At 50.5% G+C, this 25,935-nt stretch overlaps 1 protein-coding gene across 1 annotated transcript in view; it reads right to left on the reverse strand.

Moving 5' to 3' along the window:
* Positions 1-371: 371 nt before the first annotated feature.
* The window catches only part of LOC142922559 (protein Hook homolog 3-like), a 68,734-nt gene continuing 43,170 nt past the window's right edge, over positions 372-25,935 (reverse strand). The window contains exons 9-12 of the mRNA XM_076063345.1: positions 23,456-23,556; positions 18,317-18,421; positions 8,309-8,380; positions 372-1,466 (exon numbers count right to left, since the gene is read on the reverse strand). Coding sequence (XP_075919460.1) covers positions 1,320-1,466; positions 8,309-8,380; positions 18,317-18,421; positions 23,456-23,556 — 425 coding nt within the window. The 3' untranslated portion in view covers positions 372-1,319. The remainder of the gene's footprint in view (positions 1,467-8,308; positions 8,381-18,316; positions 18,422-23,455; positions 23,557-25,935) is intronic.

The raw sequence follows: 25,935 nt of genomic DNA on the forward strand, positions 1-25,935 counted from the left end.
CCACCACCACGTCCCTGTCCGCCGCCTGTCCCTCTGTTGTGTCTTTGTCTCGCGAGGAACGACTGTCCGTGTCTCAGTGTCTCTCTGTCTCTCTGTCTCCCTAGCCCTGTCTCCCTAGCCCTGTGTCTCTCTGTCTCTCTGTCTCCCTAGCCCTGTCCCCCGCCTGTCCCACCACCACGTCCCTGTCCGCCGCCTGTCCCTCTGTTGTGTCTTTGTCTCGCGAGGAACGACTGTCCGTGTCTCAGTGTCTCTCTGTCTCTCTGTCTCCCTAGCCCTGTGTCTCTCTGTCTCTCTAGCCCTGTCTCCCTAGCCCTGTGTCTCTCTGTCTCTCTGTCCCCGTGTCTCCCTAGCCCTGTGTCTCTCTGTCTCTGTGTCTCTCTGTCTCTCTGTCTCTCTGTCTCCCTAGCCCTGTGTCTCTCTGTCTCTCTGTCCCCGTGTCTCCCTAGCCCTGTGTCTCTCTGTCTCTCTGTCCCCGTGTCTCCCTAGCCCTGTGTCTCTCTGTCTCTCTGTCCCCGTGTCTCCCTAGCCCTGTGTCTCCGTGTCTCTCTGTCCCCGTGTCTCCCTAGCCCTGTGTCTCTCTGTCTCTCTGTCTCCCTAGCCCTGTCTCCCTAGCCCTGTGTCTCTCTGTCTCTCTGTCCCCGTGTCTCCCTAGCCCTGTGTCTCTCTGTCTCTCTGTCCCCGTGTCCCCCTAGCCCTGTGTCTCTCTGTCTCTGTGTCTCAGTGTCTCTCTGTCTCTGTGTCTCCCTAGCCCTGTCTCCCTAGCCCTGTGTCTCTCTGTCTCTCTGTCCCCCTGTCTCCCTAGCCCTGTGTCTCTCTGTCTCTCTGTCCCCGTGTCTCCCTAGCCCTGTGTCTCTCTGTCTCTCTGTCCCCGTGTCTCCCTAGCCCTGTGTCTCCGTGTCTCTCTGTCCCCGTGTCTCCCTAGCCCTGTGTCTCTCTGTCTCTCTGTCTCCCTAGCCCTGTCCCCCGCCTGTCCCACCACCACCACGTCCCTGTCCGCCGCCTGTCCCTCTGTTGTGTCTTTGTCTCGCGAGGAACGACTGTCCGTGTCTCAGTGTCTCTCTGTCTCTGTGTCTCTCTAGCCCTGTCTCCCTAGCCCTGTGTCTCTCTGTCTCTCTGTCCCCGTGTCTCCCTAGCCCTGTGTCTCTCTGTCTCTCTGTCCCCGTGTCCCCCTAGCCCTGTGTCTCTCTGTCTCTGTGTCTCAGTGTCTCTCTGTCTCTGTGTCTCCCTAGCCCTGTCTCCCTAGCCCTGTGTCTCTCTGTCTCTCTGTCCCCGTGTCTCCCTAGCCCTCTGTCTCTCTGTCTCTCTGTCCCCGTGTCCCCCTAGCCCTGTCCCCCGCCTGTCCCACCACCACCACGTCCCTGTCCGCCGCCTGTCCCTCTGTTGTGTCTTTGTCTCGCGAGGAACGACTGTCCGGGCCCCGTGCTCGCGAGACGTGAGTCCGAAGACTTCCTCTGCAGAGACAAACCCTGAGACAGGCGGAGAGACACGCGGGGTCAGAGACAGACAGAGACACAGAGACAGACAGAGACAGACACAGACAAAGACAGAGACAGAGACAGGCAGAGACACACAGGGTCAGAGACAGGCAGAGACACACAGAGACAGACAGAGACACACAGAGACACACAGGGTCAGAGAGAGGCAGAGAGACAGACAGAGACATACACAGACAGACAGAGACACACAGAGACACACAGAGACTCACACAGAGACACACACAGAGACACACACAGAGACACACAGAGACTCACACAGAGACACACACAGAGACACACACAGAGACACACACAGAGACACAGAGAGACACACAGAGACACACACAGAGACACACACAGAGACACACACAGAGACTCACACAGAGACACACACAGAGACACACACAGAGACACACACAGAGAGACACACAGAGACACTCACAGACAGAGACAGACAGAGACAGGCGGAGAGACACGCGGGGTCAGAGACAGGCAGAGACACAGAGACAGACAGAGACAGACAGAGACAGCCGGAGACACGCAGGGTCAGAGAGAGACAGACAGAGACACACAGAGACACGCAGGGTCAGAGAGAGACAGAGACACACAGAGACAGAGAGAGACAGACAGAGACACACAGAGACACGCGGGGTCAGAGACCGGCGGAGACACGCAGGATCAGAGAGAGACAGACAGAGATACACAGAGAGACACAGAGAGACACACAGAGACACACACAGAGACACACAGAGACACACACAGAGACACACACAGACACACACAGAGACACACACAGAGACTCACACAGAGACACACACAGAGACACACAGAGACACACACAGAGACACACAGAGACACACACAGAGACACACAGAGACACACACAGAGACACACAGAGACACACACAGAGACACACAGAGACACACACAGAGACACACAGAGACACACACAGAGACACACACAGAGACACACACAAAGACTCACACAGAGACACACACAGAGACACACACAGAGACACACACCGAGACACACACAGAGACTCACAGAGACACACACAGAGACACACACAGAGACACACACCGAGACACACACAGAGACACACAGTGACACACACAGAGACACACACAGAGACACACACAGAGACACACACACACAGAGACACTCACAGAGACACACACAGAGACACAGAGAGACACACAGAGACACACACAGAGACACACAGAGACACACACAGAGACACACAGAGACACACACAGAGACACACAGAGACACACACAGAGACACACAGAGACACACACAGAGACACACAGAGACACACACAGAGACACACAGAGACACACACAGAGACACACACAGAGACACACACAAAGACTCACACAGAGACACACACAGAGACACACACAGAGACACACACCGAGACACACACAGAGACTCACAGAGACACACACAGAGACACACACAGAGACACACACCGAGACACACACAGAGACACACAGTGACACACACAGAGACACACACAGAGACACACACAGAGACACACACACACAGAGACACTCACAGAGACACACACAGAGACACAGAGAGACACACAGAGACACACACAGAGACACACAGAGACACACACAGAGACACACAGAGACACACACAGAGACACACAGAGACACACACAGAGACACACAGAGACACACACAGAGACACACAGAGACACACACAGAGACACACAGAGACACACACAGAGACACACACAGAGACACACACAAAGACTCACACAGAGACACACACAGAGACACACACAGAGACACACACAGAGACACACACAGAGACACACACCGAGACACACACAGAGACTCACAGAGACACACACAGAGACACACACAGAGACACACACCGAGACACACACAGAGACACACAGTGACACACACAGAGACACACACAGAGACACACACAGAGACACACACACACAGAGACACTCACAGAGACACACACAGAGACACAGAGAGACACACAGAGACACACACAGAGACACACAGAGACACACACAGAGACACACAGAGACACACACAGAGACACACAGAGACACACACAGAGACACACAGAGACACACACAGAGACACACAGAGACACACACAGAGACACACAGAGACACACACAGAGACACACACAGAGACACACACAAAGACTCACACAGAGACACACACAGAGACACACACAGAGACACACACCGAGACACACACAGAGACTCACAGAGACACACACAGAGACACACACAGAGACACACAGAGACACACACAGAGACACACACAGAGACACACACAGAGACACACACACACAGAGACACTCACAGAGACACACACAGAGACACACACAGAGACTCACACAGAGACACACACAGAGACACACACAGAGACAGAGACACACACAGAGACACACACAGAGACACACACAGAGACACACACAGAGACACACACAGAGACACACAGAGACACACACAGAGACACACACAGAGACACACAGAGACACACACAGAGACACACAGTGACACACACAGAGACACACACAGAGACACACACAGAGACAGAGACACACACAGAGACACACACAGAGACACACACAGAGACACACAGAGACACACACAGAGACACACAGAGACACACACAGAGACACACACAGAGACACACACAGAGACTCACACAGAGACACACACAGACAGACAGAGACACACAGAGACAGACAGAGACACACAGAGACACAAAGAGTGGTAGTTACACTAGTTATAGTGGTAGTTATAGTGGTAGTTAGTGGTAGTTATAGTGGTAGTTAGTGGTAGTTAGTGGTGGTTAGTGGTGGTTAGTGGTGGTTAGAGTGGTAGTTAGTGTGGTAGTTAGTGATAGTTAGAGTACTAGTTAGAGTGGTAGTTAGTGGTAGTTAGAGTGGTAGTTATAGTGGTAGTTAGTGGTAGTTATAGTGGTAGTTAGTGGTAGTTAGTGGTGGTTATAGTGGTGGTTAGAGTGGTAGTTAGTGTGGTAGTTAGTGGTAGTTAGTGGTGGTTAGTGGTGGTTAGTGGTGGTTAGAGTGGTAGTTAGTGTGGTAGTTAGTGATAGTTAGAGTACTAGTTAGAGTGGTAGTTAGTGGTAGTTAGAGTGGTAGTTAGAGTGGTAGTTAGTGGTAGTTAGTGGTGGTTATAGTGGTGGTTAGAGTGGTAGTTAGTGTGGTAGTTAGTGGTAGTTAGAGTACTAGTTAGAGTGGTAGTTAGTGGTAGTTAGAGTGGTAGTTATAATGGTAGTTAGTGGTAGTTAGACTACTAGTTAGAGTGGTAGTTAGTGGTAGTTACACTAGTTAGAGTGGTAGTTTGTGGTAGTTACACTAGTTAAAGTGGTAGTTAGTGGTAGTTGTACTAGTTATGGTGGTAGTTGTACTAGATATAGTGGTAGTTAGTGGTAGTTATACTAGTTAGAGTGGTAGTTAGTGGTAGTTACACTAGTTGTAGTTAGTGGTAGTTGTACTAGTTATAGAGGTAGTTGTACTAGTTATAGTGGTAGTTAGTGGTAGTTATACTAGTCAGAGTGGTAGTTAGTGTTAGTTATTATAGTTATAGTGGTAGTTAGTGGTAGTTATACTAGTTAGAGTGGTAGTTACACTAGTAAGAGTGGTAGTTAGTGGTAGTTAGTGGTAGTTAATGGTAGTTATACTAGTTAGAGTGGTAGTTACACTAGTTAGTGGTAGTTAGTGGTAGTTATACTAGTTGTAGTGGTAGTTACACTAGTTATTGGTAGTTATACTAGTTAGAGTGGTAGTTAGTGGTAGTCATACTAGTTAGAGTGGTAGTTACATTAGTTATTGGTAGTTATACTAGTTAGAGTGGTAGTTAGTGGTAATTAGTGGTTGTTATACTAGTTATAGTGGTAGTTACACTAGTTATAGTGGTAGTTACACTAGTTATAGTGGTAGTTGTACTAGTTAAGAGTTCTAGTTAGTGTTAGTCACACTAGTTAAGAGTGGTAGTTATACTAGTTATAGTGGTAGTTGTACTAGTTATAGTGGTAGTTAGAGTGGTAGTTAGTGGTAGTTAGTGGTGGTTATAGTGGTGGTTAGAGTGGTAGTTAGTGTGGTAGTTAGTGGTAGTTAGAGTACTAGTTAGTGGTAGTTAGTGGTAGTTAAAGTGGTAGTTAGAGTGGTAATTATAGTGGTAGTTAGTGGTAGTTAGACTACTAGTTAGAGTGGTAGTTAGTGGTAGTTAGTGGTAGTTATACTAGTTATAGTGGTAGTTATAGTGGTAGTTACACTAGTTAAAGTGGTAGTTAGTGGTAGTTGTACTAGTTATGGTGGTAGTTGTACTAGATATAGTGGTAGTTGGTGGTAGTTATACTAGTTAGAGTGGTAGTGAGTGGTAGTTATACTAGTTGTAGTTAGTGGTAGTTGTACTAGTTATAGAGGTAGTTGTACTAGTTATAGTGGTAGTTAGTGGTAGTTATACGAGTCAGAGTGGTAGATAGTGGTAGTTATACTAGTCACAGTGGTAGTTAGTGGTAGTTATTATAGTTATAGTGGTAGTTAGTGGTAGTTATACTAGTTAGAGTGGTAGTTACACTAGTTAGAGTGGTAGTTAGTGGTAGTTAGTGGTAGTTAATGGTAGTTTTACTAGTTAGAGTGGTAGTTACACTAGTTAGTGGTAGTTATTGGTAGTTATACTAGTTAGAGTGGTAGTTAGTGGTAGTTATACTAGTTAGAGTGGTAGTTTGTGGTAGTTAGTGGTTGATATACTAGTTATAGTGGTAGTTGTACTAGTTATAGTGGTAGTTAGAGTGGTAGTTAGTGGTAGTTAGTGGTGGTTATAGTGGTGGTTAGAGTGGTAGTTAGTGTGGTAGTTAGTGGTAGTTAGAGTACTAGTTAGAGTGGTAGTTAGTGGTAGTTAAAGTGGTAGTTAGTGGTAGTTAGTGGTGGTTATAGTGGTGGTTAGAGTGGTAGTTAGAGTGGTAGTTAGTGGTAGTTAAAGTGGTAGTTAGAGTGGTAGTTATAATGGTAGTTAGTGGTAGTTAGACTACTAGTTAGAGTGGTAGTTAGTGGTAGTTAGTGGTAGTTATACTAGTTATAGTGGTAGTTATAGTGGTAGATACACTAGTTTAAGTGGTAGTTAGTGGTAGTTGTACTAGTTATGGTGGTAGTTGTACTAGTTATAGTGGTAGTTAGTGGTAGTTATACTAGTTAGAGTGGTAGTTAGTGGTAGTTACACTAGTTGTAGTTAGTGGTAGTTGTACTAGTTATAGAGGTAGTTGTACTAGTTATAGTGGTAGTTAGTGGTAGTTATACTAGTCAGAGTGGTGGTTAGTGGTAGTTATTATAGTTATAGTGGTAGTTAGTGGTAGTTATACTAGTTAGAGTGGTAGTTACACTAGTTAGAGTGGTAGTTAGTGGCAGTTATACTAGTTAGAGTGGTAGTTACACTAGTTAGAGTGGTAGTTAGTGGTAGTTATACTAGTTAGAGTGGTAGTTACACTAGTTAGTGGTAGTTAGTGGTAGTTATACTAGTTAGAGTGGTAGTTACACTAGTTATAGTGGTAGTTAGTGGTAGTTATACTAGTTAGAGTGGTAGTTACACAGGTTAGAGTGGTAGTTAGTGGTAGTTAGTGGTAGTTATACTAGTTAGTGGTAGTTACACTAGTCATTTCTAGTAATACTAGTTAGAGTGGTAGTTAGTGGTAGTAAGTGGTTGTTATACTAGTTGTGCTGGTAGTTACACTAGTTATAGTGGTAGTTATACTAGTTAGAGTGGTAGTTAGAGTGGTAGTTATACTAGTTAGAGTGGTAGTTTGTGGTAGTTGGTGGTAGTTGCACTAGTTAAGAGTGGTAGTTACACTAGTTATAGTGGTAGTTACACTAGTTAGAGTGGTAGTTAGGGGTAGTTAGTGGTAGTTGTACTAGTCAAGAGTGGTAGTTAGTGGTAGTTTCACTAGTTAAGAGTGGTAGTTACACTAGTCAGGGTGGTAGTTATACTAGTTATAGTAGTTAGAGTGGTAGTTGGTGGTAGTTGGTGGTAGTTAGAGTGGTAGCTAGAGTGGTAGTTGTACTAGTTATAGTGGTAGTTAGTGGTAGTTACACTAGTTAGAGTGGCAGTTGTACTAGTTATAGTGGTAGTTAGTGGTAGTTATACTAGTTATAGTGGTAGTTATACTAGTTAGAGTGGTAGTTAGTGGTAGTTATACTAGTTATAGTGGTAGTTAGTGGTAGTTACACTAGTTAGAGTGGCAGTTGTACTAGTTATAGTGGTAGTTAGTGGTAGTTGTACTAGTTATAGTGGTAGTTACAGTAGTTAAGAGTGGTAGTTAGTGGTAGTTATACTAGTTATAGTGGTAGTTAGTGGTAGTTACACTAGTTAGAGTGGCAGTTGTACTAGTTATAGTGGTAGTTAGTGGTAGTTGTACTAGTTATAGTGGTAGTTACAGTAGTTAAGAGTTGTAGTTAGTGGTAGTTATACTAGTTATAGTGGTAGTTACACTAGTTAGAGTGGTAGTTAGTGGTAGTTGGTGGTAGTTAGTGGTAGTTATACTAGTTATAGTGGTCGTTATACTAGTTATAGTGGTAGTTGGTGGTAGTTATACTAGTTATAGTGGTAGTTGGTGGTAGTTGTACTAGTTATAGTGGTAGTTGGTGGTAGTTGTACTAGTTAGTGGTAGTTAGTGGTAGTTATACTAGTTATAGTGGTAGTTAGTGGTAGTTGTACTAGTTATGTGGTAGTTACACTAGTTATAGTGGTAGTTACACTAGTTATAGTGGTAGTTACACTAGTTATAGTGGTAGTTATACTAGTTAGAGTGGTAGTTATTGGTATTACTCACCAGGCTGTACCAGGCACTCACTATGAGCTTCTCTTCTTGATCTCTCTGCATGCGAACTCGCTCAGACTCCCTCTGTCACATCAACAACAACATCAACATCATCAACATCATCAACAACAACATCAACATCAACAACATCAACATCAACAACATCATCATCATCATCACCACAAATGAGTGGGTGAGTCAGTGATTGAGTGGGTGAGTGAGTGGTGATTGAGTGGGTGAGTGAGTGGTGAGTGAGTGGGTGAGTGAGTGGGTGAGTGAGTGGCTGAGTGAGTGAGTGAGTGGTGAGTGGTGAGTGAGTGACTGAGTGAGTGGTTAGTGACTGAGTGAGTGACTGAGTGAGTGAGTGAGTGGTGAGTGAGTGGTGAGTGAGTGGTGAGTGAGTGGTGAGTGAGTGAGTGAGTGGTGCGTGAGTGGTGAGTGAGTGGTGAGTGAGTGAGTGGTGAGTGGTGAGTGAGTGAGTGGTGAGTGGTGAGTGAGTGCTGAGTGAGTGGTGAGTGAGTGGTGAGTGGTGAGTGAGTGAGTGGTGAGTGGTGAGTGAGTGAGTGAGTGGGTGAGTGAGTGAGTGGTGAGTAAGTGAGTGGTGAGTGAGTGAGTGGTGAGTGAGTGACTGACTGAGTGACTGAGTGAGTGAGTGGTGAGTGGTGAGTGAGTGAGTGAGTGGTGAGTGACTGAGTGAGTGAGTGAGTGGTGAGTGAGTGGTGAGTGAGTGGGTGAGTGAGTGAGTGAGTGACTGAGTGGTGAGTGAGTGAGTGGGTGGGTGAGTGGGTGGGTGAGTGAGTGGGTGAGTGAGTGAGTGGTGAGTGAGTGAGTGGTGAGTGAGTGGTGAGTGGTGAGTGGTGAGTGAGTGGTGAGTGAGTGGTGAGTGAGTGACTGACTGAGTGACTGAGTGAGTGAGTGGTGAGTGGTGAGTGAGTGAGTGGGTGAGTGAGTGGTGAGTGAGTGGTGAGTGACTGAGTGAGTGAGTGAGTGGTGAGTGAGTGGGTGAGTGACTGAGTGAGTGAGTGGTGAGTGAGTGGTGAGTGGTGAGTGAGTGGTGAGTGGTGAGTGGCTGAGTGAGTGAGTGGGTGAGTGAGTGGGTGAGTGGGTGAGTGAGTGGTGAGTGAGTGGTGAGTGAGTGGTGAGTGAGTGACTGAGTGAGTGGTGAGTGAGTGGTGAGTGAGTGGTGAGTGAGTGAGTGACTGAGTGAGTGACTGAGTGAGTGGGTGAGTGAGTGGTGAGTGAGTGGTGAGTGAGTGGTGAGTGAGTGGCTGAGTGAGTGAGTGAGTGGTGAGTGGTGAGTGAGTGTTGAGTGAGTGAGTGGGTGAGTGAGTGAGTGAGTGGTGAGTGAGTGGTGAGTGAGTGAGTGAGTGGTGAGTGGTGAGTGAGTGGTGAGTGAGTGGTGAGTGAGTGGTGAGTGAGTGGTGAGTGAGTGAGTGAGTGGTGCGTGAGTGGTGAGTGAGTGGTGAGTGAGTGAGTGGTGAGTGGTGAGTGAGTGAGTGGTGAGTGGTGAGTGAGTGCTGAGTGAGTGGTGAGTGAGTGGTGAGTGGTGAGTGAGTGAGTGGTGAGTGGTGAGTGAGTGAGTGAGTGGGTGAGTGAGGGAGTGGTGAGTAAGGAGTGAGTGGTGAGTGAGTGACTGACTGAGTGACTGAGTGAGTGAGTGGTGAGTGGTGAGTGAGTGAGTGGTGAGTGACTGGAGTGAGTGAGTGAGCGGTGAGTGAGTGGTGAGTGAGTGGGTGAGTGAGTGAGTGAGTGACTGAGTGGTGAGTGAGTGAGTGGGTGGGTGAGTGGGTGGGTGAGTGAGTGAGTGGTGAGTGAGTGAGTGAGTGGTGAGTGAGTGGTGAGTGGTGAGTGAGTGGTGAGTGAGTGGTGAGTGAGTGACTGACTGAGTGACTGAGTGAGTGAGTGGTGAGTGGTGAGTGAGTGAGTGGGTGAGTGAGTGGTGAGTGAGTGGTGAGTGATTGAGTGAGTGAGTGAGTGGTGAGTGAGTGGGTGAGTGACTGAGTGAGTGGTGAGTGAGTGGTGAGTGAGTGGTGAGTGAGTGAGTGGGTGAGTGACTGAGTGAGTGAGTGGTGAGTGAGTGAGTGGTGAGTGGTGAGTGAGTGGTGAGTGGTGAGTGGCTGAGTGAGTGAGTGGGTGAGTGAGTGGGTGAGTGGGTGAGTGGTGAGTGAGTGGTGAGTGAGTGACTGAGTGAGTGGTGAGTGAGTGGTGAGTGATGAGTGAGTGGTGAGTGAGTGGTGAGTGAGTGGTGAGTGAGTGACTGAGTGAGTGAGTGGTGAGTGAGTGGGTGAGTGATGAGTGGTGAGTGATGAGTGGTGAGTGATGAGTGGTGAGTGAGTGGTGAGTGAGTGGTGAGTGAGTGAGTGGTGACTGAGTGAGTGAGTGAATGAGTGAGTGAGTGGTGAGTGAGTGAGTGATGAGTAGTGAGTGATGAGTGGTGAGTGAGTGGTGAGTGAGTGAGTGGTGAGTGAGTGGTGAGGAGTGGTGAGTGATGAGTGGTGAGTGAGTGGTGAGTGAGTGGTGAGTGAGTGGTGAGTAATGAGTGTGAGTGAGTGGTGAGTGAGTGGGTGAGTGAGTGAGTGGTGAGTGAGTGGTGAGTGAGTGGTGAGTGAGTGGGGAGTGAGTGGTGAGTGCTGAGTGGTGAGTGAGTGAGTGAGTGGTGAGTGAGTGGTGAGTGAGTGGTGAGTGATGAGTGGTGAGTGGTGAGTGAGTGAGTGGTGAGTAAGTGAGTGGTGAGTGAGTGAGTGGTGAGTGAGTGACTGACTGAGTGACTGAGTGAGTGAGTGGTGAGTGGTGAGTGAGTGAGTGAGAGGTGAGTGACTGAGTGAGTGAGTGAGTGGTGAGTGAGTGGTGAGTGAGTGGGTGAGTGAGTGGAGTGAGTGACTGAGTGGTGAGTGAGTGAGTGGGTGGGTGAGTGGGTGTGTGAGTGAGTGGGTGAGTGAGTGAGTGGTGAGTGAGTGAGTGGTGAGTGAGTGGTGAGTGGTGAGTGGTGAGTGAGTGGTGAGTGAGTGGTGAGTGAGTGACTGACTGAGTGACTGAGTGAGTGAGTGGTGAGTGGTGAGTGAGTGAGTGGGTGAGTGAGTGAGGGTGTGAGTCAGAGCGAGTGAGTGAGTGAGTGAGTGGTGAGATGATCTGAGTGAGTGAGTGTGAGTGAGTGGAGTGGTGAGTGAGTGAGTGTGAGTGGTGAGTGGAGCTGAGTGGTGCTAGTGGATTGGTGAGTGGGTGAGTGAGTGGTGAGTGAGTGGTGAGTGAGTGGTGAGTGAGTGACTGAGTGAGTGGTGAGTGAGTGGTGAGTGAGTGGGTGAGTGAGTGATGACTGAGTGAGTGACTGAGTGAGTGGGTGAGTGAGTGGTGAGTGAGTGGTGAGTGGAGTGTTGAGTGAGTGGCTGAGTGAGTGAGTGAGTGGTGAGTGGTGAGTGAGTGTTGAGTGAGTGAGTGGGTGAGTGAGTGAGTGAGTGGTGAGTGAGTGGTGAGTGAGTGAGTGAGTGGTGAGTGGTGAGTGAGTGGTGAGTGAGTGGTGAGTGAGTGGTGAGTGAGTGGTGAGTGAGTGAGTGAGTGGTGCGTGAGTGGTGAGTGAGTGGTGAGTGAGTGAGTGGTGAATGGTGAGTGAGTGAGTGGTGAGTGGTGAGTGAGTGCTGAGTGAGTGGTGAGTGAGTGGTGAGTGGTGAGTGAGTGAGTGGTGAGTGGTGAGTGAGTGAGTGAGTGGGTGAGTGAGGGAGTGGTGAGTAAGTGAGTGGTGAGTGAGTGAGTGAGTGGTGAGTGAGTGACTGACTGAGTGACTGAGTGAGTGAGTGGTGAGTGGTGAGTGAGTGAGTGGTGAGTGACTGAGTGAGTGAGTGAGCGGTGAGTGAGTGGTGAGTGAGTGGTGAGTGAGTGAGTGAGTGAGTGACTGAGTGGTGAGTGAGTGAGTGGGTGGGTGAGTGGGTGGGTGAGTGAGTGGGTGAGTGAGTGAGTGGTGAGTGAGTGAGTGAGTGGTGAGTGAGTGGTGAGTGGTGAGTGAGTGGTGAGTGAGTGGTGAGTGAGTGACTGACTGAGTGACTGAGTGAGTGAGTGGTGAGTGGTGAGTGAGTGAGTGGGTGAGTGAGTGGTGAGTGAGTGGTGAGTGACTGAGTGAGTGAGTGAGTGGTGAGTGAGTGGGTGAGTGACTGAGTGAGTGGTGAGTGAGTGGTGAGTGAGTGGTGAGTGAGTGAGTGGGTGAGTGACTGAGTGAGTGAGTGGTGAGTGAGTGAGTGGTGAGTGGTGAGTGAGTGGTGAGTGGTGAGTGGCTGAGTGAGTGAGTGGGTGAGTGAGTGGGTGAGTGGGTGAGTGAGTGGTGAGTGAGTGGTGAGTGAGTGGTGAGTGAGTGACTGAGTGAGTGGTGAGTGAGTGGTGAGTGATGAGTGAGTGGTGAGTGAGTGGTGAGTGAGTGGTGAGTGAGTGACTGAGTGAGTGAGTGGTGAGTGAGTGGGTGAGTGATGAGTGGTGAGTGATGAGTGGTGAGTGATGAGTGGTGAGTGAGTGGTGAGTGAGTGGTGAGTGAGTGAGTGGTGACTGAGTGAGTGAGTGAATGAGTGAGTGAGTGGTGAGTGAGTGAGTGATGAGTAGTGAGTGATGAGTGGTGAGTGAGTGGTGAGTGAGTGAGTGGTGAGTGAGTGGTGAGTGAGTGGTGAGTGATGAGTGGTGAGTGAGTGGTGAGTGAGTGTGAGTGAGTGGTGAGTAATGAGTGGTGAGTGAGTGGTGAGTGAGTGGGTGAGTGGGTGAGTGAGTGAGTGAGTGGTGAGTGAGTGGTGAGTGAGTGGTGAGTGAGTGGTGAGTGATGAGTGGTGAGTGAGTGAGTGAGTGGTGAGTGAGTGGTGAGTGAGTGGTGAGTGATGAGTGGTGAGTGGTGAGTGAGTGGTGAGTGAGTGAGTGGTGAGTGAGTGGTGAGTGAGTGGTGAGTGGTGAGTGAGTGAGTGGTGAGTGAGTGGTGAGTGAGTGACTGAGTGAGTGGGTGAGTGAGTGGTGAGTGAGTGAGTGAGTGACTGAGTGAGTGGTGAGTGAGTGGTGAGTGAGTGGTGAGTGAGTGAGTGAGTGGTGAGTGAGTGGGTGGGTGAGTGGGTGGGTGAGTGAGTGGGTGAGTGAGTGAGTGGTGAGTGAGTGGTGAGTGAGTGGTGAGTGAGTGGTGAGTGAGTGGTGAGTGGTGAGTGAGTGGTGAGTGAGTGGTGAGTGAGTGACTGACTGAGTGACTGAGTGAGTGAGTGGTGAGTGAGTGAGTGGGTGAGTGAGTGGTGAGTGAGTGGTGAGTGACTGAGTGAGTGAGTGAGTGGTGAGTGAGTGGGTGAGTGACTGAGTGAGTGAGTGGTGAGTGAGTGAGTGGTGAGTGGTGAGTGAGTGGTGAGTGAGTGGTGAGTGGTGAGTGGCTGAGTGAGTGAGTGGGTGAGTGAGTGGGTGAGTGGGTGAGTGAGTGGTGAGTGAGTGGTGAGTGAGTGGTGAGTGAGTGAGTGAGTGACTGAGTGAGTGACTGAGTGAGTGGGTGAGTGAGTGGTGAGTGAGTGGTGAGTGAGTGGTGAGTGAGTGGCTGAGTGAGTGAGTGAGTGGTGAGTGGTGAGTGAGTGGTGAGTGAGTGAGTGAGTGGTGAGTGGTGAGTGAGTGGTGAGTGAGTGGTGAGTGAGTGGTGAGTGAGTGGTGAGTGAGTGAGTGAGTGGTGCGTGAGTGGTGAGTGAGTGGTGAGTGAGTGAGTGGTGAGTGGTGAGTGAGTGAGTGGTGAGTGGTGAGTGAGTGCTGAGTGAGTGGTGAGTGAGTGGTGAGTGGTGAGTGAGTGAGTGGTGAGTGGTGAGTGAGTGAGTGAGTGGGTGAGTGAGGGAGTGGTGAGTAAGTGAGTGGTGAGTGAGTGAGTGAGTGGTGAGTGAGTGAGTGAGTGGTGAGTGACTGAGTGAGTGAGTGAGCGGTGAGTGAGTGGTGAGTGAGTGGGTGAGTGAGTGAGTGAGTGACTGAGTGGTGAGTGAGTGAGTGGGTGGGTGAGTGGGTGGGTGAGTGAGTGGGTGAGTGAGTGAGTGGTGAGTGGTGAGTGAGTGGTGAGTGAGTGGGTGGTGAGTGAGTGGTGAGTGACTGAGTGAGTGAGTGAGTGGTGAGTGAGTGGTGAGTGAGTGGTGAGTGAGTGGTGAGTGATGAGTGGTGAGTGAGTGAGTGAGTGGTGAGTGAGTGGTGAGTGAGTGGTGAGTGATGAGTGGTGAGTGGTGAGTGAGTGGTGAGTGAGTGAGTGGTGAGTGAGTGGTGAGTGAGTGGTGAGTGGTGAGTGAGTGAGTGGTGAGTGAGTGGTGAGTGAGTGACTGAGTGAGTGGGTGAGTGAGTGGTGAGTGAGTGAGTGAGTGACTGAGTGAGTGGTGAGTGAGTGGTGAGTGAGTGGTGAGTGAGTGAGTGAGTGGTGAGTGAGTGGGTGGGTGAGTGGGTGGGTGAGTGAGTGGGTGAGTGAGTGAGTGGTGAGTGAGTGGTGAGTGAGTGGTGAGTGAGTGGTGAGTGAGTGGTGAGTGGTGAGTGAGTGGTGAGTGAGTGGTGAGTGAGTGACTGACTGAGTGACTGAGTGAGTGAGTGGTGAGTGAGTGAGTGGGTGAGTGAGTGGTGAGTGAGTGGTGAGTGACTGAGTGAGTGAGTGAGTGGTGAGTGAGTGGGTGAGTGACTGAGTGAGTGAGTGGTGAGTGAGTGAGTGGTGAGTGGTGAGTGAGTGGTGAGTGAGTGGTGAGTGGTGAGTGGCTGAGTGAGTGAGTGGGTGAGTGAGTGGGTGAGTGGGTGAGTGAGTGGTGAGTGAGTGGTGAGTGAGTGGTGAGTGAGTGAGTGAGTGACTGAGTGAGTGACTGAGTGAGTGGGTGAGTGAGTGGTGAGTGAGTGGTGAGTGAGTGGTGAGTGAGTGGCTGAGTGAGTGAGTGAGTGGTGAGTGGTGAGTGAGTGGTGAGTGAGTGAGTGAGTGGTGAGTGGTGAGTGAGTGGTGAGTGAGTGGTGAGTGAGTGGTGAGTGAGTGGTGAGTGAGTGAGTGAGTGGTGCGTGAGTGGTGAGTGAGTGGTGAGTGAGTGAGTGGTGAGTGGTGAGTGAGTGAGTGGTGAGTGGTGAGTGAGTGCTGAGTGAGTGGTGAGTGAGTGGTGAGTGGTGAGTGAGTGAGTGGTGAGTGGTGAGTGAGTGAGTGAGTGGGTGAGTGAGGGAGTGGTGAGTAAGTGAGTGGTGAGTGAGTGAGTGAGTGAGTGAGTGAGTGGTGAGCTGAGTGAGTGAGTGAGGGTGAGTGAGTGGTGAGAGTGAGTGGTGATTGAGTGAGTTTTGAGTGAGTGTGAGTGATTGATGTATGATCTATCGTGAGTGAGTGAGTGAGGAGTGGCTGAGTGTGAGTGAGTGAGTGAGTGAGTGAGTGAGTGAGTGAGTGGGTGAGTGAGTGGTGAGTGAGTGGTGAGTGACTGAGTGAGTGAGTGAGTGGGTGAGTGAGTGGGTGAGTGACTGAGTGAGTGGTGAGTGAGTGGGTGAGTGATTGAGTGAGTGAGTGGTGAGTGAGTGAGTGGTGAGTGGTGAGTGAGTGGTGAGTGGTGAGTGGCTGAGTGAGTGAGTGGGTGAGTGAGTGGGTGAGTGGGTGAGTGAGTGGTGAGTGAGTGGTGAGTGAGTGGCGAGTGAGTGACTGAGTGAGTGGTGAGTGAGTGGTGAGTGATGAGTGAGTGGTGAGTGAGTGGTGAGTGAGTGGTGAGTGAGTGACTGAGTGAGTGAGTGGTGAGTGAGTGGGTGAGTGATGAGTGGTGAGTGATGAGTGGTGAGTGATGAGTGGTGAGTGAGTGGTGAGTGAGTGAGTGGTGACTGAGTGAGTGAGTGAGTGAATGAGTGAGTGAGTGGTGAGTGAGTGAGTGATGAGTGGTGAGTGATGAGTGGTGAGTGAGTGGTGAGTGAGTGAGTGGTGAGTGAGTGGTGAGTGAGTGGTGAGTGATGAGTGGTGAGTGAGTGGTGAGTGAGTGGTGAGTGAGTGGTGAGTAATGAGTGGTGAGTGAGTGGTGAGTGAGTGGGTGAGTGGGTGAGTGAGTGAGTGAGTGGTGAGTGAGTGAGTGGTGAGTGAGTGGGTGAGTGGTGAGTGAGTGGTGAGTGAGTGAGTGAGTGGTGAGTGAGTGACTGAGTGAGTGAGTGAGTGGTGAGTGGTGAGTGAGTGGTGAGTGGGTGAGTGAGTGGGTGAGTGAGTGAGTGGTGAGTGAGTGGTGAGTGAGTGAGTGACTGAGTGAGTGAGTGGTGAGTGAGTGGTGAGTGATGAGTGGTGAGTGAGTGAGTGAGTGGTGAGTGATGAGTGGTGAGTGGTGAGTGAGTGGTGAGTGAGTGAGTGGTGAGTGAGTGGTGAGTGAGTGGTGAGTGGTGAGTGAGTGAGTGGTGAGTGAGTGGTGAGTGAGTGACTGAGTGAGTGGGTGAGTGAGTGGTGAGTGAGTGGTGAGTGAGTGACTGAGTGAGTGGTGAGTGAGTGGTGACTGAGTGGTGAGTGAGTGGTGAGTGAGTGGTGAGTGAGTGGGTGGTGAGTGAGTGAGTGAGTGGTGAGTGAGTGGTGAGTGAGTGGTGAGTGAGTGAGTGAGTGGTGAGTGAGTGGGTGGGTGGTGAGTGAGTGACTGAGTGAGTGAGTGGTGAGTGAGTGAGTGAGTGGGTGAGTGAGTGGTGAGTGAGTGGGTGAGTGAGTGAGTGAGTGACTGAGTGGTGAGTGAGTGAGTGGGTGGGTGAGTGGGTGGGTGAGTGAGTGGGTGAGTGAGTGAGTGGTGAGTGGTGAGTGAGTGGTGAGTGAGTGGTGAGTGAGTGACTGACTGAGTGACTGAGTGAGTGAGTGGTGAGTGGTGAGTGAGTGAGTGGGTGAGTGAGTGGTGAGTGAGTGGTGAGTGACTGAGTGAGTGAGTGAGTGGTGAGTGAGTGGGTGAGTGACTGAGTGAGTGGTGAGTGAGTGGGTGAGTGATTGAGTGAGTGAGTGGTGAGTGAGTGAGTGGTGAGTGGTGAGTGAGTGGTGAGTGGTGAGTGGCTGAGTGAGTGAGTGGGTGAGTGAGTGGGTGAGTGGGTGAGTGAGTGGTGAGTGAGTGGTGAGTGAGTGGCGAGTGAGTGACTGAGTGAGTGGTGAGTGAGTGGTGAGTGATGAGTGAGTGGTGAGTGAGTGGTGAGTGAGTGGTGAGTGAGTGACTGAGTGAGTGAGTGGTGAGTGAGTGGGTGAGTGATGAGTGGTGAGTGATGAGTGGTGAGTGATGAGTGGTGAGTGAGTGGTGAGTGAGTGAGTGGTGACTGAGTGAGTGAGTGAGTGAATGAGTGAGTGAGTGGTGAGTGAGTGAGTGAGTGATGAGTGGTGAGTGATGAGTGGTGAGTGAGTGGTGAGTGAGTGAGTGGTGAGTGAGTGGTGAGTGAGTGGTGAGTGATGAGTGGTGAGTGAGTGGTGAGTGAGTGGTGAGTGAGTGGTGAGTAATGAGTGGTGAGTGAGTGGTGAGTGAGTGGGTGAGTGGGTGAGTGAGTGAGTGAGTGGTGAGTGAGTGAGTGGTGAGTGAGTGAGTGGGTGAGTGGTGAGTGAGTGGTGAGTGAGTGAGTGAGTGGTGAGTGAGTGGTGAGTGAGTGGGTGGGTGGTGAGTGAGTGGTGAGTGAGTGAGTGAGTGGTGAGTGAGTGGGTGGGTGGTGAGTGAGTGACTGAGTGAGTGAGTGGTGAGTGAGTGAGTGAGTGGGTGAGTGAGTGGTGAGTGAGTGGTGAGTGAGTGAGTGGTGAGTGAGTGGTGAGTGAGTGGTGAGTGAGTGGTGAGTGAGTGGTGAGTGACTGAGTGAGTGGTGAGTGAGTGAGTGGTGAGTGAGTGAGTGGTGAGTGAGTGGTGAGTGGGTGAGTGAGTGGTGAGTGAGTGAGTGAGTGGTGAGTGAGTGGTGAGTGAGTGGTGAGTGAGTGGTGAGTGGTGAGTGAGTGACTGAGTGAGTGAGTGGTGAGTGAGTGAGTGAGTGGTGAGTGAGTGAGTGGTGAGTGGGTGAGTGAGTGAGTGGTGAGTGAGTGAGTGGTGAGTGAGTGGTGAGTGAGTGGTGAGTGAGTGGTGAGTGAGTGGTGAGTAGTACATCTTTAGTAATGATGAGTCGATCTCGCTCCACCAGCTGACTTCTCAGGGACTGAGACTCCGGGACATTACCCGGATTCTGCTTGGGATCCAGAGTACGGATCACCTGAAAAGTACACACATACAGTACACAAACAGTACACATACAGTACACATACAGTACACACACAGTACACATACAGTACACATATAGTACTCATATAGTACTCATACAGTACACACACACAGTACACACACAGTACACATATAGTACTCATACAGTACTCATACAGTACACATATAGTACTCATATAGTACACACACAATACACACAGTACACATACAGTACACACACAGTACACACACAGTACACACACACAGTACACACACAGTACACACACAGTACACACACAGTACACACATACAGTACACACACAGTACACATACAGTACACACACAGTACACACACACAGTACACACACACAGTACACACACACAGTACACACACAGTACACATACAGTACACACACAGTACACACACAGTACACACACAGTACACACACACAGTACACACACACAGTACACACACAGTACACACACACACAGTACACACACACAATACACACATACACAGTACACACAGTACACACACACAGTACACACACAGTACACACACACAGTACACACACAGTACACACACAGTACACACACACACAGTACACACACAGTACACACACAGTACACACACACACAGTACACACACAGTACACACACACAATACACACACACAGTACACACACAGTACACACACAGTACACACAGTACACACACAGTACACACAGTACACACACAGTACACACACACAGTACACACACACAGTACACACACACAGTACACACAGTACACACACACAGTACACACACAGTACACACAGTACACACACACAGTACACACACAGTACACACAGTACACACACACAGTACACACACACTACACACACAGTACACACACAGTATACACACAGTATACACACACACACAGTACACACACACAGTACACACACAGTGACACACACACAGTACACACACAGTACACACACACAGTACACACACAGTACACACACACACAGTGCACACACAGTACACATAAACAGTACACACACAGTACACACACACAGTACACACACACAGTACACACACAGTACACACACACACACAGTACACACACAGTACACACACAGTACACACACACACAGTACACACACAGTGTACACACACAGTACACACACAGTACACACACACAGTACACACACAGTACACACACACACAATACACACACACACACAGTACACACACACACACAGTACACACACACACAGTACACACACAGTACACACACACAATACACACACACAGTACACACAGTACACACACAGTACACACACAGTACACACACACAGTACATACATACACAGTACACACACAGTACACACACAGCACTCATACAGTACACACACACAGTACACACACAGTACATACACACAATACACACACACACAGTACACACAGTACACAAACACACAGTACACACACAGTACACACACAGTACACACACACACAGTACACACACACAGTACATACACACACAGTACACACACAGTGCATACACACAATACACACATACACAGTACACACAGTACACAAACACACAGTACACACACAGTACACACACAGTACACACACACACAGTACACACACACAATACACACATACACAGTACACACACACACAGTACACACAGTACACAAACACACAGTACACACACACAGTACACACACAGTACACACACAGTACACACAGTACACACACAGTACACACAGTACACACACACAGTACACACACAGTACACACACAGTACACACACACAGTACACACACAGTACACACACAGTACACACACACAGTACACACACAGTACACACACACAGTACACACACAGTACACACACAGTACACACACAGTACACACATACAGTGCACACACAGTACACACACACAGTACACACACACAGTATACACACACACACACAGTACATGTACAGTACACACACACAGTACACACACACAGTACACACACACAGTACACACACAGTACACAAACAGTACATACACACACAGTACACACACACAGTACACACACAGTACACACACAGTATACACACAGTACACACACACACAGTACACACACACAGTACACACACAGTACACACACAGTACACACACAGTACACACACACACAGTACATACACACAGTACACACACAGTACATACACAGTACACACACACAGTACACACACAGTACACACACACACACAGTACACACACACACAGTACACACACAGTACACACACACAGTACACACACACAGTGCACACACAGTACACACACACAGTACACACACACACACAGTACACACACACAGTACACACACACAGTACACACACAGTACACACACAGTACACACACAGTACACACACACACAGTACATACACACAGTACACACACAGTACATACACAGTACACACACACAGTACACACACAGTACACACACACACACAGTACACACGCACAGTACACACACACAGTACACACACAGTACACACACACAGTACACACACACAGTGCACACACAGTACACACACACAGTACACACACACACACAGTACACACACACAGTACACACACACAGTACACACACAGTACACACACAGTACACACACAGTACATACACAGTACACACACAGTACACACACAGTACACACACACAGTACACACATACAGTACACACACAGTACACACACAGTACACACACACAGTACACACACACAGTGCACACACAGTACACACACACAGTACACACACACACACAGTACACACACACAGTACACACACAGTACACACACAGTACACACACACAGTATACACACAGTACACACAGTACACAATACACACAATACAAACACAATACACACACAGTACACACACACACACAATGCACACATACACAGTACATACACAGAGTACACAATGTATGTCTCTCTGTGTCTCTGTGTGTCTGTGTGTGTCTCTGTGTGTGTCTCTGTGTGTGTCTCTGTGTCTGTGTGAGTCTCTGTGTCTCTGTGTGAGTCTCTGTGTCTCTGTGTGAGTCTCTGTGTCTCTGTGTGTGTCTCTGTGTCTCTGTGTGTGTCTCTGTGTGTGTCTCTGTGTGTGTCTCTGTGTGTCTCTGTGTCTCTGTGTCTCTGTGTGTGTCTCTGTGTGTGTCTCTGTGTCTTTGTGTCTCTGTGTCTGTGTGTGTCTCTGTGTGTGTCTCTGTGTGTGTCTCTGTGTGTGTCTCTGTGTGTGTCTGTGTGTGTCTCTGTGTCTCTGTGTCTCTCTGTGTCTCTGTGTGTCTCTGTGTCTCTGTGTGTCTCTCTGTGTCTCTGTGTGTCTCTGTGTGTGTCTCTGTGTCTCTGTGTATCTGTGTGTGTCTCTGTGTGTGTCTCTGTGTGTGTCTCTGTGTGTGTCTCTGTGTGTGTCTCTGTGTGTCTCTGTGTGAGTCTCTGTGTCTCTGTGTCTCTGTGTGTGTCTCTGTGTGTGTCTGTGTGTCTCTGTGTATGTCTCTGTGTCTCTGTGTCTCTGTGTGTGTCTCTGTGTGAGTCTCTGTGTGTGTGTCTGTGTCTCTGTGTGTGTCTCTGTGTGTCTGTGTGTGTCTGTGTGTGTCTCTGTGTGTGTCTCTGTGTCTCTGTCTGTGTCTCTGTGTGTCTGTGTGTGTCTGTGTGTGTCTCTGTGTGTGTCTCTGTGTGTGTCTCTGTGTCTCTGTGTCTGTGTCTGTGTGAGTCTCTGTGTCTCTGTGTGAGTCTCTGTGTGTCTGTGTGTGTCTCTGTGTGTCTCTGTGTGTGTCTCTGTGTGTGTCTCTGTGTCTCTGTCTGTGTCTCTGTGTGTCTCTGTGTGTCTGTGTGTGTCTGTGTGTGTCTCTGTGTGTGTCTCTGTGTCTCTGTCTGTGTCTTTGTGTGTCTGTGTGTGTCTCTGTGTGTCTCTGTGTGTGTCTCTGTGTGTGTCTCTGTGTCTCTGTGTCTCTCTGTGTGTCTCTCTGTGTGTCTCTGTGTCTGTGTCTCTGTGTGTGTCTCTGTGTGAGTCTCTGTGTCTCTGTGTGTGTCTCTGTGTCTCTGTCTGTGTCTCTGTGTCTGTGTCTCTGTGTGTCTCTGTGTCTCTGTGTGTGTCTCTGTGTCTCTGTGTGTCTCTGTGTCTCTGTGTCTCTGTGTGTGTCTCTGTGTCTCTGTGTGTCTCTGTGTCTCTGTGAGTCTCTGTGTCTCTGTGTGTCTCTGTGTCTCTGTGTCTCTGTGTGAGTCTCTGTGTGAGTCTCTGTGTGTGTCTCTGTGTGTGTCTCTGTGTCTCTGTGTCTCTGAGTCTCTCTGTGTCTCTGTGTGTCTCTCTGTGTCTCTGTGTGTCTGTGTCTCTGTGTGTCTCTGTGTGTCTCTGTGTCTCTGTGTGTGTCTCTGTGTGTCTCTCTGTGTGTCTCTCTGTGTGTCTCTGTGTGAGTCTCTGTGTGTCTGTGTGTGTCTCAGTGTCTCTGTGTCTCTGTGTCTCTGTGTCTCACGCTTTTGGCTTTCTCCAGGTAACGTTTGTATCGCTCCTCCATTGTCTTCATGTCTTCATCTGTGTCTCTGTGTGTGTCTCTGTGTCTCTCTGTGTGTCTCTCTGTGTGTCTCTGTGTGAGTCTCTGTGTGTCTCTGTGTGTGTCTCTGTGTGTGTCTCTCTGTGTGTCTCTCTGTGTGTCTCTGTGCGTGTCTCTGTGTCTCTGTGTGTCTGTGTCTCTCTCTGTGTCTCACGCTTTTGGCTTTCTCCAGGTAACGTTTGTATCGCTCCTCCATTGTCTTCATGTCTTCATCTGTCTCTCTGTGTGTCTCTCTGTGTGTGTCTGTGTGAGTCTCTGTGTGTCTCTGTGTGTGTCTCTGTGTGTGTCTCTGTGTGTATCTCTATGTGGGTCTCTGTGTGTGTCTCTGTGAGTGTCTCTGTGTGAGTCTCTGTGTGTGTCTCTCTGTGTGTCTCTGTGTGTGTCTCTGTGTGTGTCTCTGTGTGTGTCTCTGTGTCTCTGTGTGTCTGTGTGTGTGTCTCTGTGTCTCACGCTTTTGGCTTTCTCCAGGTAACGTTTGTATCGCTCCTCCATTGTCTTCATGTCTTCATCTTTCTTCTTGAAACTCTCCTCCAGATCCTCCACTCGCTCCCCTAGCGGGGGAGACACGGGGGGGAGAGAGACACGGGGAGAGACACGGGGAGACACGGGGAGAGAGAGACACGGGGAGACACGGGGAGACACGGGGAGAGACACGGGGAGACACGGGGAGAGAGAGACACGGGGAGAGAGACACGGGGAGAGAGACACGGGGAGAGAGACACGGGGAGAGAGACACGGGGAGAGAGACACGGGGAGAGAGACACGGGGAGAGAGACACGGGGAGAGAGACACGGGGAGAGAGACGGGGAGACACGGGGAGACACGGGGAGACACGGGGAGACACGGGGAGAGAGAGACACGGGGAGAGACACGGGGAGACACGGGGAGAGACACGGGGAGACACGGGGAGAGAGAGACACGGGGAGACACGGGGAGACACGGGGAGACACGGGGAGAGAGAGACACGGGGAGACACGGGGAGAGAGAGACACGGGGGGAGACACGGGGAGAGACACGGGGAGACACGGGGAGAGAGACACGGGGAGAGAGACACGGGGGGAGACACGGGGAGAGACAAGGGGAGAGACACGGGGAGACACGGGGAGACATGGGGAGAGAGACACGGGGGGAGACACGGGGAGACACGGGGAGAGAGAGAGACACGGGGAGACATGGGGGGAGAGACACGGGGAGACACGAGAGGAGAGACACGGGGGGAGACACGGGGGGAGACACGGGGAGAGAGAGAGACACGGGGAGACACGGGGGGGGAGACACGGGGGGAGACACGGGGAGAGAGAGAGAGACACGGGGAGACACGGGGAGAGAGAGACATGGGGAGAGACACGGGGAGACACGGGGAGAGACACGGGGAGACACGGAAAGAGAGACACGGGGAGAGAGACACGGGGTGAGACAGAGACAGAGACACGGGAAGAGACAGAGACACCAGGGAGAGAGAGACACGGGGAGAGACACGGGGAGAGAGAGACATGGGGAGACACGGGGAGAGAGACACGGGGAGAGAGACACGGGGAGAGACACGGGGAGAGAGAGACACGCGGAGAGAGAGACACGGGGAGAGAGAGACACGGGGCGAGAGACACGGGGAGACAGAGACACGGGGAGAGAGACACGGGGAGAGAGAGACACGGGGAGAGAGAGACACGGGGAGAGAGAGACACGGGGAGAGAGACACGGGGAGAGAGAGACACGCGGAGAGAGAGACACGGGGAGACACGGGGAGAGAGAGACACGGAGAGAGAGAGACACAGGGAGAGAGACACGGGGAGAGAGAGACACGGGGAGAGAGACACGGGGAGAGACACGGGGAGAGAGACACGGGGAGAGAGAGACACAGGGAGAGAGAGACACGGGGAGAGAGACACGGGGAGAGAGACACGGGGAGAGAGAGACACGGGGAGAGCGAGACACGGGGAGAGAGACACGGGGAGAGAGAGACACGCGGAGAGAGACACGGGGAGAGAGAGACACGGGGAGAGAGAGACACGGGGAGAGAGAGACACGGGGAGAGAGACACGGGGAGAGAGAGACACGGAGAGAGAGACACGGGGAGACACGGGGAGAGAGAGACACGGAGAGAGAGAGACACAGGGAGAGAGACACGGGGAGAGAGAGACACGGAGAGAGAGAGACACAGGGAGAGAGACACGGGGAGAGAGAGACACGGGGAGAGAGACACGGGGAGAGAGAGACACAGGGAGAGAGAGACACGGGGAGAGAGACACGGGGCGAGAGACACGGGGAGAGCGAGACACGGGGAGAGAGAGACACGGGGAGACAGAGACACGGGGAGAGAGACACGGGGAGACACGGGGAGAGAGAGACACGGAGAGAGAGACACGGGGAGAGAGACAGGGGGAGAGACACGGGGAGAGAGACACGGGGAGAGAGAGACACGGGGAGAGAGACACGGGGAGAGAGACACGGGGAGAGAGAGACACGGGGAGAGAGACACAGGGAGAGAGACACCGGGAGAGAGACAGGGGGAGAGAGACACGGGGAGAGAGAGACACGGGGAGAGAGAGACACGGGGAGAGAGACACGGGGAGAGAGACACGGGGAGAGAGACACGGGGAGAGAGACACGGGGAGAGAGACACAGGGAGAGAGACACCGGGAGAGAGACAGGGGGAGAGAGACACGGGGAGAGAGAGACACGGGGAGAGACACGGGGGGAGAGAGACATGGGGAGACACGCAGAGAGAGAGACATGGGGAGAGAGACACGGGGAGAGAGACATGGGGAGAGAGTGTGTGAATGTCTGTGTCTGTGCGTCACTGTGTGTGTCACTGTGTGTGTCACTGTGTGTCATTGTGTGTGTGTCACTGTGTGTGTCACTGTGTGTGTGTGTCACTGTGTGTGTGTCACTGTGTGTGTCAATGTGTGTGTCACTGTGTGTGTGTGTCA

This window comes from Petromyzon marinus, unplaced genomic scaffold, assembly GCF_048934315.1.
Source record: "Petromyzon marinus isolate PM22_M1 ecotype Great Lakes invasive population unplaced genomic scaffold, UKy_Petmar_22M1.pri1.0 PM_Scaffold_101, whole genome shotgun sequence".
NCBI classification, from domain to species: domain Eukaryota; kingdom Metazoa; phylum Chordata; class Hyperoartia; order Petromyzontiformes; family Petromyzontidae; genus Petromyzon; species Petromyzon marinus.